Source organism: Rutilus rutilus, assembly GCF_951802725.1.
Source record: "Rutilus rutilus genome assembly, chromosome: 18".
Taxonomy (NCBI): domain Eukaryota; kingdom Metazoa; phylum Chordata; class Actinopteri; order Cypriniformes; family Leuciscidae; genus Rutilus; species Rutilus rutilus.
In genome coordinates, this window is record NC_140231.1 from 29008417 (window position 1) to 29027643 (window position 19227).

Sequence of the window (19227 nt, forward strand, 5' to 3'; positions counted from 1 at the left end):
GGTTGCTAAGGTGTTGTTAGGTAGATGCTAAGGTGTTCTGAGTGACAGCTAGGATCTTCTGGGTGGTTTCCAGTGTGTTTTAGGCGGTTACTAGGATGTTTATGGGATCATTTCAGATAGTTGTTAGGGTTTAGCTATGTGTTTTTAGGCTTCTACTAAATTGTTGGAAAATGTGGTGGTGCTTACCCATATAAAATTCACCATCTCAATGTTTGGGTGGTTACTAGGGTGTTGTTAGGCATTTGCTAAGGTGTTCTAAGTAGTTGCTAGGGTTTTCTGGGTGGCAGCTAGAGCGTTCCAAGTTGTTGCTAGGGTATTGCTAGGATATTTTGAGTGGTTCCCAGGGATTTGCTTGGTGGTGTAAAATTTGTTACGAAAATGTTTGGGTGGTTACTAGGGTGTTGTTAAGCAGTTGCTAAGGTGTTCTGAGTGACTGCTAAGAACTTCTGGGTGGTCTTTAGTGTTTTTTTTGTTTTTTTTTGCAATGTGGTTGCTAGGCCGCTACTAAATTATAAACTAATTTAAAAAAAATAAACATGTTGGAAAATGTGAGTGTTGCTTGTAAAACATTTGGGTGGTTACTAGGGTGTTGTTAGGCAGTTTGCTAAGGTGTTCTGAATAGCTTCTAGGATGTTCTAAGTGGCTGCCAGGCCGTTACTTCATTTGTTGGAAAACATGAGTAGTGCTTGACCGTGCAAATGTTTTAGTGGTTGGTAGGATGTGACTTTGTGCTTTCTAAGGTGTTCTGGGTATTTAAGAAGCCATCACTAGGCAGTAACTAGGGTTTGGGGTGTTTTCTATGGCTTTTCTGTAAAGTTTGCAAGTTGGTTGCCAGGGCATCACATTCTTCACACTTCTAATTGTTTCCTGTTCTATTTCTGACTCTACAAATAAATGTGGCAAAAAGCCCAGTAATAAAAACTACAGTAATAAACCTAAAAAATAAATAAAAAAACTATGATAATACAGTACATCTAAAAAATTAGATTGAAGAACTTTACACTGACATTAACTGAACACTTGAATTTCTCTCTGTGACCTGAAGCTGTTGTACTCAGTGTGTGGAAACAGAAACCAATACAATTTGTAGATATGTAATATCAGGTTTTCTCAAGGAAGCAATAACCACAGAATCTCTCAGAGGAATATTAACAGATTCCGTTTACACAACATAATAGACCTCAATTATACTTATGTAACATCTACTGCAAAATCATCTGTAAAATTAAGCAGTTATCTCACAGTGGAATAACCTGTTTATGTGTTTAGTTTGCCTTGTTTTATAGTTCAATTTTGTGTTGAACCTAGTTACGTACAGGAGCTCCAGGAGGTCCCGGGACTCCAGTTTCACCCTTCGGGCCAGTCTGACCCTATAGAGACAGAACCAGAAATAGGTTTAGCCAAAGGGATGCTAAACAAATCAGAGCTAATTAAAGATGATAAATGAATATTCTAATTAAAATACAAATTAAATTAACAGGAATATTTAAATAAGAACATGAATAACTTACAGATGATCCTTTAGCACCTTTAGGACCAGGAGGACCCTGAACAGAAATTAAATACAAATATAAATCACAATGAAGAATTTATTTAATTTTACATATGAATTAATAACATCTAACCACAATGGTTTTTTAGATGATGTCATAGGAGAACCGTTTAAAATGATTTTATTCTACAGTCTCCAAACAATAATATAATTAGCATTTTTAATTTAACTCAAAAGGCAAAAATGGTTCTTGATAAGACAAACGTTCTATGCTGAACCTAAGAACCTTTATTATTTCCTTTAGTGTACATCATAAATGTTTTCAAAGAAATGTTAGAAAATGGTACCGGGTGACCAGGGGGTCCAATGGGTCCAATAGGTCCAGAGGGACCTGCGATACCCTGTAGAAAAAGACACAGATTTTAAAGACTGCTTTACGAAAATACAGAAAGTTTATATTAGTTTTTATTGCTGTATGTGTGTAAACGTTTTCCATACATTGTCTCCTTTAAGTCCTGCAGTTCCCTGTGGACCCGGCAGCCCTCTGTCTCCCTTCTCTCCCTGTTCTCCTGGAGGTCCAATGAGTCCAATGAGACCAGGATGACCCTGAAACAACCCAAATGAATTTCTAAACTCAGCTGTAATGAACATATTCATAATCAATTACGCCAGCTAGAGTTCAAATGATATATAAAGTCATTACTACAGCTTTGTTCCAGAAAGCTGTCTAGTCAGCTACCTACCTAGACAGCATGACAGTCCGGTAAATTAGGAGTGTCAAAGATGAATTTGCTTCTCTCACCTTTTCACCTTTAATACCAGTATCTCCCTTCAGTCCAGGCAGGCCAGGAGGACCCTGAGAGCGAGAGAAAGAGAAGAGAGTGAGGACTGTGGATTGTCATTTGGACTGTAATGAACTCATTCCCAGAAGAATAACATGTTGGTACCATCGGTCCAGGGGGTCCATCAGGTCCAGTAGCACCAGGCAGTCCTTGTTCTCCCTACATCAGAACCAAGCAGATCAATTTATTAACACCAAATCAGAATCACTGCCATTGACAGAACTGAATATGAGGTATGGTGTTATATCTTAGAAGCTGAAAGGATGATTCTTACTCAAATTGTCAGTATTATTTCAACAGAAAATCGAAAGAGAAAAAATATAGCATAAATTAAAATACTAGCATGTAATATATATATATATATATATATATATATATATATATATATATATATATATATATAACAAAAGTTTCAGTTGTTCAATGATATTTTGGAGCATTAATATAAATTTCATGTTATGGTAATAAGGAAAATGAAGGATAAAATGCTTAATTGAGCTTAAATAAAAAATAAGTTTCATCCATTAATACTACAAATTTTAAATAATATATAATAATAAATCGGAAAATGTATACATTTAATGAGAAATTTGAGGAGAAAGAGCTTCACTGATCTTTAAAATAAAACTTAATTGATGTTTAATTTATTATTACGTCATTTTTGTTGCATTATAGAAATGCGCACGTTTTTTTTTTTTTATCTTAAATCTTTTATAATGTTAAAAGAAAAATCTTAAATCAATGGCTCCAGTTTCTTTGTGCACAATATATATTTGCTTTGATTTTGTAGTGAAATATTAACCCGGGTATGTTATTAACAGGTGCGATTCACCAAAGTTTCTACATAAAATCTGACATGAACTGTGTATGGCTGTCAGGCTGGTCCATTATCACTCACCACTGGTCCAGGCACACCTCTCAGACCCTCAGGACCAGGTTTTCCTGGGCTTCCCTGAGGGCCAACTGGACCCGTCTTACCAGCTGGACCCTCCAGACCAGATTCACCCTGATTCAGAGACACAGAACCATTGAAACCAATGCAGTACGGTTTTTGTGACTGACCGTAATAGAAGTGCATGCAAGTGTGTGCATGTTACCTTGGCACCCTTCTCTCCCTGTCTTCCTTCAGGTCCAGCAGGTCCATGAGGTCCCTAAAGAAAAAGCCATATATCCGTATATTAATGAAAACTATATTAATATTAATAGATAATATTAATATATGTGGGTAGTCAAAGATATTTTTGGCTCCAGGTGTGATAAAAAGTTAATTTTGCACTCACGTTCAATGCATTTAAATGATGTCTAAAGCATTACTCACTCTCTTTCCTGGAGGGCCAGTAGGGCCAGTTTCACCAGTAGGTCCAGGGGATCCCTGTTATAAACAAATAAACAGCATCATAAAAGCAGCAATCATTATAAAACACACATATGCATGCAGCCGACACCAGAGATGACACATTTTTGTGCTTAAAGCATACTCACTGGCTGACCAGACTCTCCATCATCACCCTTATCACCTGGAGCACCATCCAAACCCTGTAGGAGGAAGAAAAAGTGGTCACTTCCTGGAAACAACCTGAAAATGTCTTTGTAACAACTACATTCAAACATTAATAGTACTTACTGATGGACCTGGCTCTCCAGGAGGACCGGGATCACCAGGGAAACCACTTGGACCCTGGAAATCAATTTTATATTTGATCAAAAATGTGGTAATTTCAAGGTAAGGCACAATAAGCCGTGCTTATTGACCAATCAGCAAGCAGAACCTATAATACACTCTTAAAAATAAAGGAATCAATGGTTCCATGAAGAACCTTTAACATCCAAGGACCGTTTCAATTGCACAAAAGGTTCTTTTACAGATTACTTACATATTTTTACACTAAGAAAAAATGGTTCCTTTAAGAACTGTTCACTGCAAGGTTCTTTATGGAAACCAAAACGGTTCTTCTATGCCATTGCTGCGAGAACCCACTTTGGGAAGTTTAGAAATTTTTAAAGAATGTATGTTTCAGACACAAAATAAAGCATCAGATGTGAGCACGGTGGGAACTTACAGGACTTCCTTTAGGACCATCATCTCCTGGTGGTCCTTTTGGTCCGGGGGGACCAGCAGAACCAGCGGGCCCGGACTCTCCCTTTTCTCCTCGCTCTCCTCTTGGACCCTAAAACACACACAAGGTATGAAATATGCACGTGTTATTCAGAGACTTTCAGCAGTGATGTTTTAGAGTTTTGCATATGTGAGTTTGTTTGCTTGTAAGCGTTTTTTGCCGTACTGGAGGGCCGACGTCTCCCTGTGGGCCTGGTTCTCCTGCTTCACCAGAGTCTCCCTACAGAAAAAGAGAGAGATGTTAGTAAAACATGGTATCCCACACTATTTTTCTCCCAAACACTACAGAGATTTTCTCCACTGGACAGAAGAGCACGTCAGCATCATTATTCACTGTCTCGTCAGCAAATCTGCTTTCCTCCTCAGAACGGCACATTCTAGCATGAAAATATGTGCAACATCAATATTCAGACAAACGAATGACCTTGACGATGGCCACTTCCATCAGCTATCAGATGAGAATGAAAATCATAATATATCCAGACAGTTTTGAATGAAGCAATGACACTCTGAGTGTTGATAACAAGACTTGCACATTTTCTGAAGAAGTGAGTGTTGATGCAGGTGCAAAACTAACTGCCATGATGCTAAGGTGTTGTGGGTGGTTGCTAAGGTGTTGTGGGTGTTTTTTTAGGTTGCTAGGTAGTTCCTTACTTGACTAAAGGCCCTTGCACACTGTCCGAAATTCACATCTGGAATTTCCGCACGTAAAAAAAAAAAAAAAACGACCTCACGTTATCGTCAATCACGCTTGCATGCTGCCTCCGAAACATTCGTCCGTCATAAAAAAATTCGGATCAGGTTCGATTTTCTGGGTTTCTCACATCCGTAGCAAGCATTTTGAATGGTGTTTTGACATTTCAGAGCCACCGAATCACGAATACGAAAAAACGCATGCGAAAATTTCTGACTCAGTGTGCAAGGACCTGAAGTCAAAAGAGCCTAATCACAAGTTTATGTAATATTCTGGTGTCCATATATGACCCTGGTCCCTCCTTCAATGTAAATCTATGAGATATTTAAACTATTTTATTTCATTGTTTAATTTTGCTTGATATCGATCGATAAGCTGATAATTATTTTTATGTTATGACTGATAACCGATAAGTCGCTGAAACTAAAATTCTATACTATTTTGTATAAATAAATAAAAAATAAATAAATAGAAATTACCAAAATGAAAATTCTACACTATTATGTTTAAATAAAATAAATAACTGAAAATAAATAAATAAATGGCTGATATAAAAATTGTATATTATTTTGTCTAAAGAAAAATCTACACTATTATGTCTAAATAAATAAATAACTGAAAATAAATAACTAATTAAAATTCTATACTATTTTGTCTAAATAAACTGAAATTAAAATTCGATACTGAATAAAACAAACAAATTTAAAATTCTATACTATTGTTATAATGCTACAAGTGAATATTACGGATCGCAACATTATAGTGCACTGTACAGTATGAAGTATTAACTTTGAGATTTGTTAAAGGAAGGTTACATTTACCAGTGTTAATAAATTATTAGGGCTTTTAAAGATTACCTTTAAGTGGGCATTAGATAATGGCAAATGTACTATAAAGGTAATACTAAAGGTGCACTATAAGGGAAATGAGCATGACATTAAACATAAAAAAAACATCCAACCTTCCCTTCAAATGCTGCTATGAAAGAACTACATTAACCGGTGTGTGTGCGTGTGTGTGTGTGTGTGTCTGCCATATAGAGGGATTAAGAGTCTCTCAAACTGCTGAACTGCTTCATTCATGTGTGTGTGTGTGTGTGTGTGTGTGTGTGTGTCAGATTGTGGTATCTCTCGCTCTCTCTGTAGTGGGTCTGTCAGAGTGAAGTGCAGAGGTAAATCTTCCCAGACTAACACCAAACAGCCTTGTCTCCAGCCCTCATTCTATCATCTTTATCTGTTTTCTCTGAGTCCTCCCTTCAGCTGTGTTTTTCTGGGTCATTTCTCTGGGCAAAACTCCTCTCTAAGCAGAACTGAAATGGGTCCTTGGTTCTGAGGCAGAACAATAGTGCTGAAGTGTCATATTAAACAATATTGGCAGTGGAAGATGCTGAGGTGATCGAGCGCAGTCATGCGAGTCTGTTCGCTCAGAAAGATACAACACTCAGCTCTCACGGTCACACTCAGTAAACACACAAACACTCTCACAGTGCAAACACAGCCTGAACTCCAGGAATATAGTACATGGCATAATCAGAATGCTCTTTTGTAAAGTAAAAACTTAAAAAAGTGAGGAAACCCATTGCCTTAAAAGTATTAAATAAACCATGCATAATTGAAAAAATTAAGTTATGTGAACTTGACAATTCCACATAACTTAATTTTTTCAATTACGCATTAAGTTTATTTACTTAATAATTTTAAGGCCGGTTTCCTCACTTTTTTTTAAGTTGAGTCAACTGATCACTTTTTACAGTGTACTTATTGAATTTATGCCATAATATCGTACTTTTTCCAGGTAAGTAAAGTATGTTTAATTATTTAATGAAGAAAACGATCTCTTCCTTTCTCTCGTCACACATGACAGGGCCACTACATGACAGGGCAATGTTTTTGCCACTAAAAATGGCGACTAAATTGAGAAACTTCACCGGCCATGATTATTTTTTTACATTATTTTGCATTACTTTGTTAAAAATGTCTCATATTAATGACAATTGAATTACTTATCTGCTGTCACAAAAACACCATCATTTTGAATTTCAGTAATGTATTTTCAGCAATAAAAATAATTACTATTATTATAATTGGCATTATTAAATCACTCTATTTCTAATGAACAAAGCTATCAATACATCTACATGTTCTACTGTGTAGTATTTGCTGATTATTCTGATTGCTTATAGTTCATTCTACACATTAAACTACACAGAATCAATCTCAACCTCACAGACACACAAGCAAACACGTCCACAGGAAACACTTCAGTCACCTTCTCCAGAGAGACCTGCAAATCCTGAACTGACAGAGCATGACAGCAACTTTATAACACACACACACACACACACACACAGTGGGATCATTACTGAGTCTGATACATCCCTCAGATCATTAAGGCCGTCAGTTTCTAATTAAAATCTAATTAAAGAGTGTTTTGAGCACGATGCTTCTTCACCTTCTCTCCCACTGATCCTGGGTTTCCGATACCTCCCGGAGGTCCCTGTGGTCCGTCAGCTCCTGGGGGTCCGGAGGGGCCTCTGGGGCCCGGTGGACCGGGTGGACCCTGAGAGAAAAGTCAAGAAAATACAATGAGAAAACTCTGTTTCTATTAAATTAAATGTACATTTCACCAAGATGATTTTATAGATGTGGAATTGTACCATTTGACCGACATCACCAGTCTCTCCTTTCTCACCATGGGGTCCAGGCAAGCCCTGCACACAATCACAAACCAGTTAAAACCAGGCAATCCAATCGCAAACCTTCATTTTTTCCAAAAGGTGTTGTTATGGCACATGTAATTCGGATCCAGGGGGGCTATTAGAGTTTTGTTCGTTATGTTCCCACAATCAGCCAGTAATTGCGAAAAATCCAAGCATTGGATCAGAGATGTCGTTCTTTATGACGTTGACCATCATTCATTTTAAACTGTGATTTCTTTTTCCATTACATGAAAAAACGTTACGAATAAAGCTTGCTTGTTTGAGCAGTTTTCATCAACACTAGATGCAATTTTAAGCAATTACATGGAGTTTTATATGGCAGTGTGCTTCACAACTGAGCAGGATATTTGGTTTATTTCCTCCATAAATTTATATCTACTGTTAGAGTTAACATCTGTATACTAAATACAAATACTTGTGTATCTTTTGACTTAGCATCTTATGCGTGGATTATTTTGAAAATAATTTGAAAAACATCAGCATGCTAAACTTTATTTTATGAAAAACAAACAAAAAAACTAATCATTACGTTTGCCTCTGCAAAGTGTCTGTTACACATTTCTCCAGTCTTGTAATGGCAATTTTTATGACATGACTGATTCCTTATCCTTGTATTTCATCTATTAATGTATGTCTCATCACATAACAACCAAAAATTATAAAAATTATAATGATTTTTACGTGATGATATACTACAATTAACTGCATTTAAAATAATTTATTCCAAAATGATCAGGTACATCATTGAGCGAACCGAATCGCGCCAACATTTTATTTGACGTACTTAGAGTTACCGCTGTCAATTGTGTGCTATACGACCCATAAAGTGTATTAGATAAAATATGTTTATTTCATGTTGACTTTAAACAAGCAGAAAACAAACTCAGCCATCTAACCTGAAGGCCGACAGGTCCGGGTGGTCCTGGGAAGCCTCGTGAGCCCTCATCTCCCTTCTGTCCAAAAAGACCCTGCTGACCTCTGGGACCTTGCTCTCCATCAGCACCCTGCAGGGAGGAAGTGACGTCACTAACACTGCTTATACCGCAGCAAGACATACAACATACAGTATGAGACATGGATATTTCAGAGTACTCACAGAAGGACCCGGCTGACCACTAGGACCTTGGGGACCGGTAGGCCCTGGAGGACCCTGAAGAACGGAAGAAAGAGCGAGAGAAAGGGGAAAAAAAGAAATGAGAAGAAAGAAAGAAAGAAATAAGCAAGCTAATTGATTTCCATATCATCTATATTTATATAACAGAACGAATGGTCGTCATGGGAGAGCGACACAAACAAACAGACGAGTTCAAACAGTGAGTCGTTGAATAAATTATTCTTTCAGTCTGAATTGTAATGTAAATGTAAACAGTGAATTCGGAGTGACTCACCTGTTCGCCCTTGTCACCTTTGCCTCCCTTCTGTCCTGGTTCTCCGATCTCGCCCTGTCACAATAAAGCAGCATTTACAAATGCAAATATCTGCAAATTGGTCACATGATAGAACAAATACAAATACACTATCTGTTGTTCTTAGTGATGTATGTCTAACATATTATATTGTGGACGATAGTGCAATATTGGTATCAAATGGTGATACCATGGTATTTTATGATCATCATATTCATTCATCATATTCAGCATCATTCCTCCAGTCTTCAGTGTCACATGATCCTTCAGAAATCATTTTAATGTGCAGATTTGCTGCTCAAGAAACAGTTCTAATTATTGCAACAAGAAATGCTGCTGTGCTTCATATTTTTGTGGAAACAGTGATACATTTTTAAATACATGTTGATGAATAGAAAGTTTAAAAGAGCAGCATCTTTTTGAAATAAAAAAAGACTTTTGCAACATTATAAATGTCTTTGATGTCACATTTAATCAATTTAATGAATTCATGTCAAATAAAAGTATTAATTTCTTTCCAAACAAATATCATACAACTTTTAAACAGAAAAGCATTCAAAATCAAATAAATAAAATGATACTATCATTGTAAATGTAGAAAAAAAAGATTTACATATACAAAAACATATAGTATTGCCAGGGGACATGTTAAAAAAAAAAGCCCCACAGTAAGACTTTTTGGCCCATTTTTGTTTGTGAGGACTTTAGGAAACTAACACTGTTATTTATTCCTCCGACTATATTTCCCAGAAGGCTTTGCACCTGTCACACATGGCAGAGCTGACACACACATCCTTCAAATATATTGCTCACACCTTAAAACTGCCAATGCTAACACATGTTGGTGTCACACACACCTACACAAACCCCAAATCTGTGTGTGTAGGTGTGTGTGAGCGTGTCATGGTGATGTCATTTCCACATTCACCTAAGTGCTAAATCAGATAATTTACAATAAGGCTAACTGCAAATTTTCTTCCCTAACCGTCCATCCATTAAAAGAAAATATTGATCTGACAGGGGAGTAGTTTGATCTGTAAGTGTGTGTGTGTGTGTGTGTGTGTGTGTGCGTGTGCGTGCGTGTGCGTGTGTGTGTGTGTGATGTGACCTTCACTTCTCCTCATCCTGATCTAATCATCTAGCAAACCCACCAGATTCAACCATGATCATCAATTACATGCCCATGTCTCTCTATCTTTAATTCATTTCTCTTCTCAAACTTCCTTCCCTAACTTTCTAACACTTCACTTTCTTCTGTACCTTATCACCATCCTCTCCCGGGGGTCCGATGGGTCCAGCCGGGCCTGGAAGCCCCACAGGTCCCTGAATACCATCTCTACCAGCTGGGCCTTGAGGTCCTTTCTCACCCTAATATGAGAGAGAGAGAGAGAGAGAGAGAGGATATAGTGAATATTGTAACCATATGACAGTGCAATGGGATCATAAATGAAGATCAAACGTGTACTCACAGGTCCACCTTTCTCTCCAGCGGGGCCCGGGGGTCCTTGAGGTCCAGGTCGGCCCGGGAGGCCGGTAGGACCAGCTGGGCCAGCAGGACCACGTTCACCAGGAGAACCCTATGAATGTCAATATGACATTTCATAACCAATGTACATGCAGCGACTACCATTAGCTAGTATGATGTTTGATTAATTATGCATTTGTTCTTGGAGAAATTCATATGGAGGCGTAGACAGCCGGCATTGCACATATGAAAAAAAAAACAAGCTATGATTTTTATGCAGAAATAAGCACTGCATTTGCAAGTTATTGATTATATAACTATGCAGCATTATATAAGATATCTGTAAAATCTGAGTATTAAAAAAAGCTGGAGTCAAGAAGACTGCATGAAAAGAGAAGAGTTGAATAGCAAACCTTTTGATAATCCAGAATCATCTATGATTTATAAATATACACTAGTCAAACATTTGGACACAACTTCTTATTTGACTTTTTTTTCTTTATTTATACTATTTTCCACATTTTATTTTAATAGCTAATAATAATAATAAATATATAATAAACATGAAATTAAATATACATATTATATAAATACTTGAGCTTCTTCTTTCAAAGTTTGGGGCCTGTAAGATATGTTAATGTTTTTGAAACAAGCCTCTTATGTTCACCAAACCTGATTTAATTTGTTAAAAAATACATTAAAAACAGTAGAATTGTGGAAAAAAAATATTCTTTTTTTTTTCTGCATTCTTGCTGAATGAAAGTATTAATTTATTTTAAGAAAATCGTACTGATCCTGTACTTTTGAACGGTAGTGTATGTTGGGCCCTTGTTGATGCTTTTTCTACACTATCCACTCTAAAACATTAATTAAATAGTATACAAAACAAATTTATTTATATATAAATAAACTGATTCAGGAAACTGAGTCCAAATGCTTGACTGGTACTGTAGATATAAATCAATATCATATTCACTGAATCACTATACTCACTGAAAAGCCAGTTTGTGGAGCAAAAGGATAAAAGAGAAAGACAAAAAAAGGTAAACAAGTAAACAGCAAAGCGTTTGGAGAAAAGTCAGACAAAAAGACAGACAATGTCTACTTACAGCGGGTCCAGGTGGCCCTGGAGGTCCTTCACTTCCTTTCAAGCCAGCTGATCCCTGCAAACAGACACATAAACTGCTGAACGTACACAAACACATCCATGCGCTCCTGCACGACATGTTTGAAGGTTAGAGACACAGGGGATGTTCTATTTATACTGAACAACAAACTAAAAAGATCAGAGTTAAAAACAAAACATGAAAAGAGAGATACTCGCCTGTGCAAAACTTAAGGGCGAGTTACACAGAGTTTAAAGGCAGGGTAGCCGATTTGTTCCAGAAACATCTTTTGTTATGCTGGTTCAAAGTCTCTTCACATCCTGATAGCAATCACTAAGTTATGGTCTAAATGTTTTTAGATATATATAATCGTCTGTGGAAGGCGTAGGACCATAAAATGTTCACCCAATCATTGCATTCGATACGATGTCCTACCTGCCTGTTAGCATATGTCTCGGGCAGACATCACGCGTCACTAGCGCGTTTCATGCTCTGCAGAGTTAGACAGACGTCAGTCACTGAGCAGCGCAACCGAAACAGCAGACGCCTTTTACAGTTCCTCCTGAACCTAAACAACCAGCTTATGCTGCGTTCAGGCCATAACTACTGTCATTTGGAAGAGATGGAAACCTGTGACTTCATACTCGGAGAGGTTTGTGACTCAAATTTATGCATTTTAATGGCAACACTATCAGCGGCGAAATGAATCTGCAGCAGTCAGGTGGTACAGGTCAGGGCTCCTTAATCTTTAAGTTGTTTATGTTCATTATTATTGTAATGTTATGTGCTTTGAGACATGAGGTAGTTTAACGCCATCTCTTGAGACGCTTTGCAATCTCTGCTGTACGCATTTATGTGTTTTGAAGGAGGCGTGGCTTTAGAGACTCTCGAAAGGAAGGGTGGGATCTTATGCTTTCAAAGCTAGCTTGCTATTGCTAGCCGCTCCGAAAATTGCCTACCCTACCTTTAACACTTAGGGTCATGGGATTGTTCAATTCGCATGTTTCATTCTTGATACTCACCACAGGGCCTGGTAAACCTCTCTCGCCTGGGAACCCTCTGAGTCCTGGAGGTCCGTCTTTACCGGTTGGCCCTGCTGGACCTGGATCTCCCTGTGAACACAAAGAACCAGGATATGATGTTGTAAACCACTTCTAACCAATAGATACGGTGGTGTATTCCTGTGCATTTGCAATTGTTTTGTTCGTAAATGCTGAAGTGTAAATTTGTTGCACCTTCGCTCCCTCTTTGCCCGCAGATCCAGGTAGACCCTGTTCACCGGGTGGTCCTGGGGGTCCAGGGTGACCTCGCTCTCCCATTGGTCCTGTCTCGCCTGTTGGTCCCTGAGCAAAAAGAGAGATGGATTATGGCTAAGGTATTGGGGTAGATGAATCTTGGAATCAATTCAAATGATGATTCGTAAATGAATCAATTCTATTCAAAAGCAATTTGAAGATTCAGAATGATTTAATTTACCACAACAAAGCAATTCACAGAGGTTGCGCATGACTTATTTAATATGTATGTCGAAATATGTTTCATTCAAATCAATGCTTTGAGAAAACAATGAACTGTTGTATTAGTTATTTCATATTTCAAATAGTGTTTTTTACTGTATAATCCAGGAAAGCAATCAAAAAGTCTGGAAAACATAATAAAGATGCTACAGGTGTTTCTAAAAGATAAGTGGATATGCAAATTATGCAACATGAAGAATGAAAGAAAATCAGATTATATGCTTCAATTTGCATGGCAGAGCATGTGCACTTGAATATCCATATGTGTGTGTGGCCCAGTTTAAACCTGTGCCCACCTCAACATTTGCATAAAAAGTAGAATATCATGATTGCTTATGAATAATTCATTACCCAGCCAGCGCCAACATCTAACTGCATCAACAACAGCATGTCAGGAGACAAAGCACAGACAGGCCAACAAACGGCCCATATGTAACCTAATGGAGCCATTATGATTCCCCAGTGACAAACTTAGGACACTTTTAAGATAATCTGATGACCGAGTGATGGTGACAGCCTCATGAATATGTATCTCATGTCTTTGGCCTCAGCCTATGGTACTGATGCAGGCAAAACAGATGGATGTGTGGAGTGTGCTGTTTTCTAAGCCAAATGCTTTATAATGTTTTATTCTTCTGTGGATCTTAGATGCAGCCCAGAGTCTAGTGCGTCTGATGCCTCCAGAGCATTAAAGATACAATAGAGTGTAGAAGCATCTTAAATATGCTTAAAAACAGCTAAAATTAGCATAGCCCTGGAAAGCAGATTTTTACATTTCCTGAGGGGCTCTGCCTCGTACCAGAGTATTGCTCTGTGGTTGCTAGGGAGTTCTGTATTGTTGATAGGTGTTTGCTTCAAAAGATCACTTTTTTTTATTTTTTATATTGTGGTTCTGGATGAATGAAGTGTTATTTATATACTATTATAGTATGTATTGATGATTTAAATGGGATTTTATTTGAATACTTTCAGATTGCATTTCAAGCTTTATTTTAATTACTGATAAAGATTTTTGACAGTTTTAGCTTTAGTAAGCAATATCAACACCTTTATTGTCATATTTCACCCCAACATCAAAATAAAAAATAAGAAATATTAATTTGCATAAATAAAATGAGACTTTTGAACAATTCTTTTGCATTGCTATATTATTTTCATGACATCTGGACTCCTTTTCTCCCCAGCCTACTGTCATTATTCTCAATTCTAATACAGTAATTAAAATCATCTGGTGTCGATAGAAATATTTGTTTTTAGTATTTTAGAGAATACAAATAATGGCACAATGGGAAAAAATGTAAATGTAAAAAACAGGCTTCATTTTCCTTATACAAATTTTTTTTTTTTACCCTCAGTTTTTACATTCGTTTTACTCTAACCCGTTTAAGTGGAATCTTATTAGTGGCACTACTCTGGATTTCTAGAATCATTCAGAAAATTCAAACTTGTCACAATAATGACATCAGCAATCTGTGTTCCTCTTACCTGAGGTCCGACTACACCTGGGGGTCCGGGAGGTCCGGTTTTACCTTGGAAACCCTGTGAGAAGAAAACATAAGTGAGTTTATTTCTATAAGTGTGTGAGCGAAAGTGTTTGTGGTCATTTCAGACGCCACTCACAGTCTCTCCTCTCTGGCCAGGGTGTCCGGGCAGTCCGTCCTTTCCGGGAGGTCCCTGAAAACAAGAAAGAGAGAAGGAATCAGGACAAATGATTGGATGAGGTATTTCGATAGTTATATCTATAGTGTTAACGTCACATACAGGTGGACCCTTAGGGCCGGGGAATCCAGCAGGTCCCTGTGGTCCCAGTAAACCCTGTAAAACAGCACAGAAATGGAAGGTAAATCTCTTTCCGAAGCAATATCAAATAATCAATACTTTGGAAGGATTCAATTGTTATTAATACCGTACCCGTTCACCGGGTGGTCCTGGGGGGCCATCGCTTCCTGAATTGCCCTGTGGAGCAAATGAGTAAAGGACGGAGACGGAGGGAAATATAACAGAACATTTTAGTTTGTAAATGCAGTATAAAATGACCATGCAAATGTGATCAATTATTTATAAAGTAAAATCTATGCTTATTGCCCGAAGTAATGAGTGCCATTAAAGATTTGTTTGACTGATGGAGGATTTGTAGATGGGTAAAATTCCTGTTGCATTTTAATTTGCTCCAGCTGAGCAGATGAGACAAACATTGCGTTTTAAAATGTATTAGAAGCTCCATTAGCTCCTGTCCTGTCAGTGTGTCTGCTTTTAGCTTTCATGGCTCCACAAATGATGAGAGAGGTTTAAAATATCCTGAAGCCAGAAATGTTTTCAGTCAGGGTGTGGTGTGCTTTTCCTAACTGAATTTTGTATGTGCCAAACAATTGTTTTATGCATGTGTGAATGCATGTATGATATGTTTTTCTTTGTGTTTTTACATTTGTGTTTTATTTATTAACGTTACATTGTATAATATTACAAATGTATATTAGTGGGGGGAAAGGACAGCCTCACCTTTGGTCCTGCTTTCCCTGTTGGTCCCCTTGGCCCTCTTTCACCACGGGGTCCCTACAGAGACAATCACAAGAAGTGAGCAAATATGAGAAAGCAGTGTGAGAAATCAGTCCTAAACTAGTCATCAAAAGGGTACGTATCATTTGTTTTGTCCTAACTTTGTTGCCTTACCGTGGGTCCTCTCTGTCCTCTGGGGCCGGGCTTCCCTAGTGTCCCCTATGTGTGACAGAGAATAACACATGAATTTAAAGCGAAAATTCAAACATAAAATATTTTGTGTCAGTTCCCTATTATTATTATTATTATTAATAAAAGATTTGTTATAATTATTACATTCGAGTAAAATAAATATATAAATATTTTTGAATTAACAATAATACAGAATTAAACTGTGAATTATGGGAATAATTGTTGATTTAATATTATTTATTTTTAAATGTTATGATATTAATGTAATGATTAATACATTCTAGCAAAATAAATACATTTTTAAATTAAGAATAATATATAATAATTAAACTGCACTGTGTGAATAATTATTCATTCAATATTATTTTTGTTTTAATAATAACATTATTTATTATTATAATTTAGGAGAAGTAGCGATAACTAAATACATGCTGTTAAATTCTCATGATTCACTTCAGTCACACTGTAAAAAGTATAGCCGCTATTTGCGGTATTTCAACAAAACCACAAGCAATATTTCTTTCAGCCTAGTAGCACACATTGTGATTATTTAATTATCTGTACATTATATTAACACCATCCATCTCATGAATAATTAATGCAGAGTTATGCAGAATAAAGAAAGTTTTGCATCAACAAATGAATCCAGTCTGAGTGTGTGTGTGTGTGTGTGTGTGTGCGTGTGTGTGTGTGCATGTGTGCGCGTGTGTTTAATGGTTTGAGAAAATGAGATGTTTTTGGATTATAATGTGTTTATGGGAGACTGCATTGTCTTCCTAATGGCAGCCGGCTGCTGCTCTCAGCTTAAAGTAATGATATACAGCCAATAAAGCATCCGTGCGGAGAGCTGTGAGTTTACTCAGGGCATTTCCCAGCTTTTCTTGGCCATACGGGCTCTGATACACACTACAGTTCAGAGACCTGATAGCTTCTATACACTGAGACTTAACACCTGCATTTTACTTCTGATATCTAGTGCACAAGTCGAAATCACTACTTTTATTATATACTTCTATGGTGTCGTTGTCATTTTTTGAGTTTCACGGAACGCAACCACTTTCATTGTGCATAATATATTCTGCCTAATATATCATTATGGGTATCTTTCAGGTTTGGTATAACAATGTTGTGTAAACTTGTATACCATTATATTTTTAACTAATATTTTGGACTAACTTTTTCAGTTTTCACTTTAATTTACAGTAATTTAGTTATGTGCATTTGTCATTTTTATACTATAAATATTACTATTTTGGTTAATTATTGTTTTTATTTCAGTTTTATTCCAGGTAGCAATTTTAGTGCTTTAAATTAAACTTATTTTATTTTATTATTTCTAATTTTCTTTTACTTTAAGTTTATCCATTTTTAATAGTTTTTAATAGTTTTAGTTACGATTAATAACCCTTCATACTTCTGAATTGCATTTTGATATCACATGACAGAGAATAAGTCTAATTGGAATAGAGGAGTTGCTTTTCTTGCTCACTTCACAGGATTCATCAAATTGCATTTATTTATGGCTTATAGTAGCCTACATCTGACATATTCTATATTGTATTATATCATTATTATTTATTATATGTCATTATGTCACATGATCATCAAGCATTTCTTTCTCAAAATTCATTAACTCAATAGAAAACCAGAGGGAGTATATCTTTCTGCACTCAAAAAATAAAAAATAAAAAATAGGATAAAGAAAGAGGGAGAAAGAAAAAGACAGGAAAACTCTACATGGATTTTTAACACACCCTTGTGCCTTTCTCTCCACTGGCTCCTTGGAATCCCTGGAATCCTTGAGAACCCTAAAGAGTTAGAGAGAGAGAGAGAGAGAGAGAGAGAGAGAGAGAGAGAGAGAGAGAGAGAGAGAGATTAATTCACAGGTCCATCAAAGCGAGGAGGGAGAGAGGGATAAAATGAGGAGAAGAGAAGAAAAGTGCTGTTGCAGCAGTGCATGCTGGGTCACGGTCAAACGGAAAGCTGACACCAGATGGCATTATGGGTAAATCCACTTAGCTTTGATCAAGAAGTTCAAACATGTCTGCCTTCCAAACCCGCTCTAATGCATGCGCACACACACAACCTTGTCCTTATATCAATACATGCACACACTCAAACACGAATGCTGTGGATGCTGGGTAATCACAGGCAGATCGGGTATATTTACCTTGGGGCCTTGTCTTCCCGGATAGCCTGGTAACCCAGGTACACCAAGCTTACCCTAAAACCAGAGTACACAGAAGAAACATAACTAATCAGTTGTGACAAAACACTGACAAAGTGTTGAACGATATTGAATCATTTGCATATTCAAATGCTACAATATACAATGTTTTATACTCCTGTTGATTCTGTTTTGCTAGTGCTCTAATCTTGTTAGCCTTTCCCAGAATGAAGAATGAAAGCTGTTTTAATTGAAAAATGTGCAACAACAAAGTCAACTTTGCTTTGCTTCTGTCACTCCAGAATTAAGATGAATAAAGCCCTCAGTTTATTGACAGAGCGAATGTTCTCTCTGTTACAAAACGTCATGCTGCCTTTCTGTCTACATAGGCATCATCCTAACTGAGAACCTCTGATTTGAGACGCTCTCCTCATGCAAAGTGCACAGGAGACTTGACTCACAATTCATTTCAATGGAGTTTGACACTAGCATGCTAAGCTAACTGCATACATACTATACAGTGTAGTAAAGTCCCTTTAAGACAAGTCATTTCACTCAAAAATTACATTTTTAAATATATTTAAAGAGTAAACAGTTAGACCCCAAACTTTTGAACAGTTTGAACTGCCATAGAATCTGGCCAAAAGAAAGTATCTGATAACATATAGCTACTGGAACAGGCTTTGCATCAGTGGTGTACCTTAAAATACTGACAGTTTCACACTCACCTTCTCTCCTAACGGCCCGAGTGGTCCAGGATCTCCAGGCAAACCAGATCTTCCTTTGGGTCCCTCAGGCCCGTCTTCACCTCTGGGTCCAGCAGCACCAAGTTCTCCCTAAAGACACACAAACACACACACATTCACTCATCAAGATTCAAGAGGTCGTTCAATCAATTTAGAGGCCCATCCTGATTATTAACACAGTAAACAACCTACTATAAGCCAATCAAATCACAGCTCATTTACATATAGAAATTCTAAGGGAAACTTGTCATGAAGAACTAAATTATGAC

At 37.1% G+C, this 19227-nt stretch overlaps 1 protein-coding gene across 2 annotated transcripts in view; it reads right to left on the minus strand.

Moving 5' to 3' along the window:
• col5a1 (procollagen, type V, alpha 1) overlaps positions 1-19227 on the minus strand; it is a 102286-nt gene that overhangs the window by 6318 nt on the left and 76741 nt on the right. For both annotated transcript variants that reach the window (XM_084386592.1, XM_084386593.1), the window contains exons 30-61: positions 18941-19048; positions 18216-18269; positions 17800-17853; positions 16028-16072; positions 15857-15910; positions 15269-15313; positions 15119-15172; positions 14978-15031; positions 14843-14896; positions 13076-13183; positions 12863-12952; positions 11844-11897; positions 10739-10846; positions 10530-10637; positions 9252-9305; positions 8960-9013; positions 8760-8867; positions 7801-7854; positions 7596-7703; positions 4617-4670; positions 4395-4502; positions 3959-4012; positions 3817-3870; positions 3653-3706; positions 3432-3485; positions 3233-3340; positions 2440-2493; positions 2295-2348; positions 1991-2098; positions 1840-1893; positions 1512-1547; positions 1317-1370 (exon numbers count right to left, since the gene is read on the minus strand). In XM_084386592.1, coding sequence (XP_084242718.1) covers positions 1317-1370; positions 1512-1547; positions 1840-1893; positions 1991-2098; positions 2295-2348; positions 2440-2493; positions 3233-3340; positions 3432-3485; positions 3653-3706; positions 3817-3870; positions 3959-4012; positions 4395-4502; positions 4617-4670; positions 7596-7703; positions 7801-7854; positions 8760-8867; positions 8960-9013; positions 9252-9305; positions 10530-10637; positions 10739-10846; positions 11844-11897; positions 12863-12952; positions 13076-13183; positions 14843-14896; positions 14978-15031; positions 15119-15172; positions 15269-15313; positions 15857-15910; positions 16028-16072; positions 17800-17853; positions 18216-18269; positions 18941-19048 — 2214 coding nt within the window. The remainder of the gene's footprint in view (positions 1-1316; positions 1371-1511; positions 1548-1839; positions 1894-1990; positions 2099-2294; positions 2349-2439; positions 2494-3232; positions 3341-3431; positions 3486-3652; positions 3707-3816; positions 3871-3958; positions 4013-4394; positions 4503-4616; positions 4671-7595; positions 7704-7800; positions 7855-8759; positions 8868-8959; positions 9014-9251; positions 9306-10529; positions 10638-10738; positions 10847-11843; positions 11898-12862; positions 12953-13075; positions 13184-14842; positions 14897-14977; positions 15032-15118; positions 15173-15268; positions 15314-15856; positions 15911-16027; positions 16073-17799; positions 17854-18215; positions 18270-18940; positions 19049-19227) is intronic.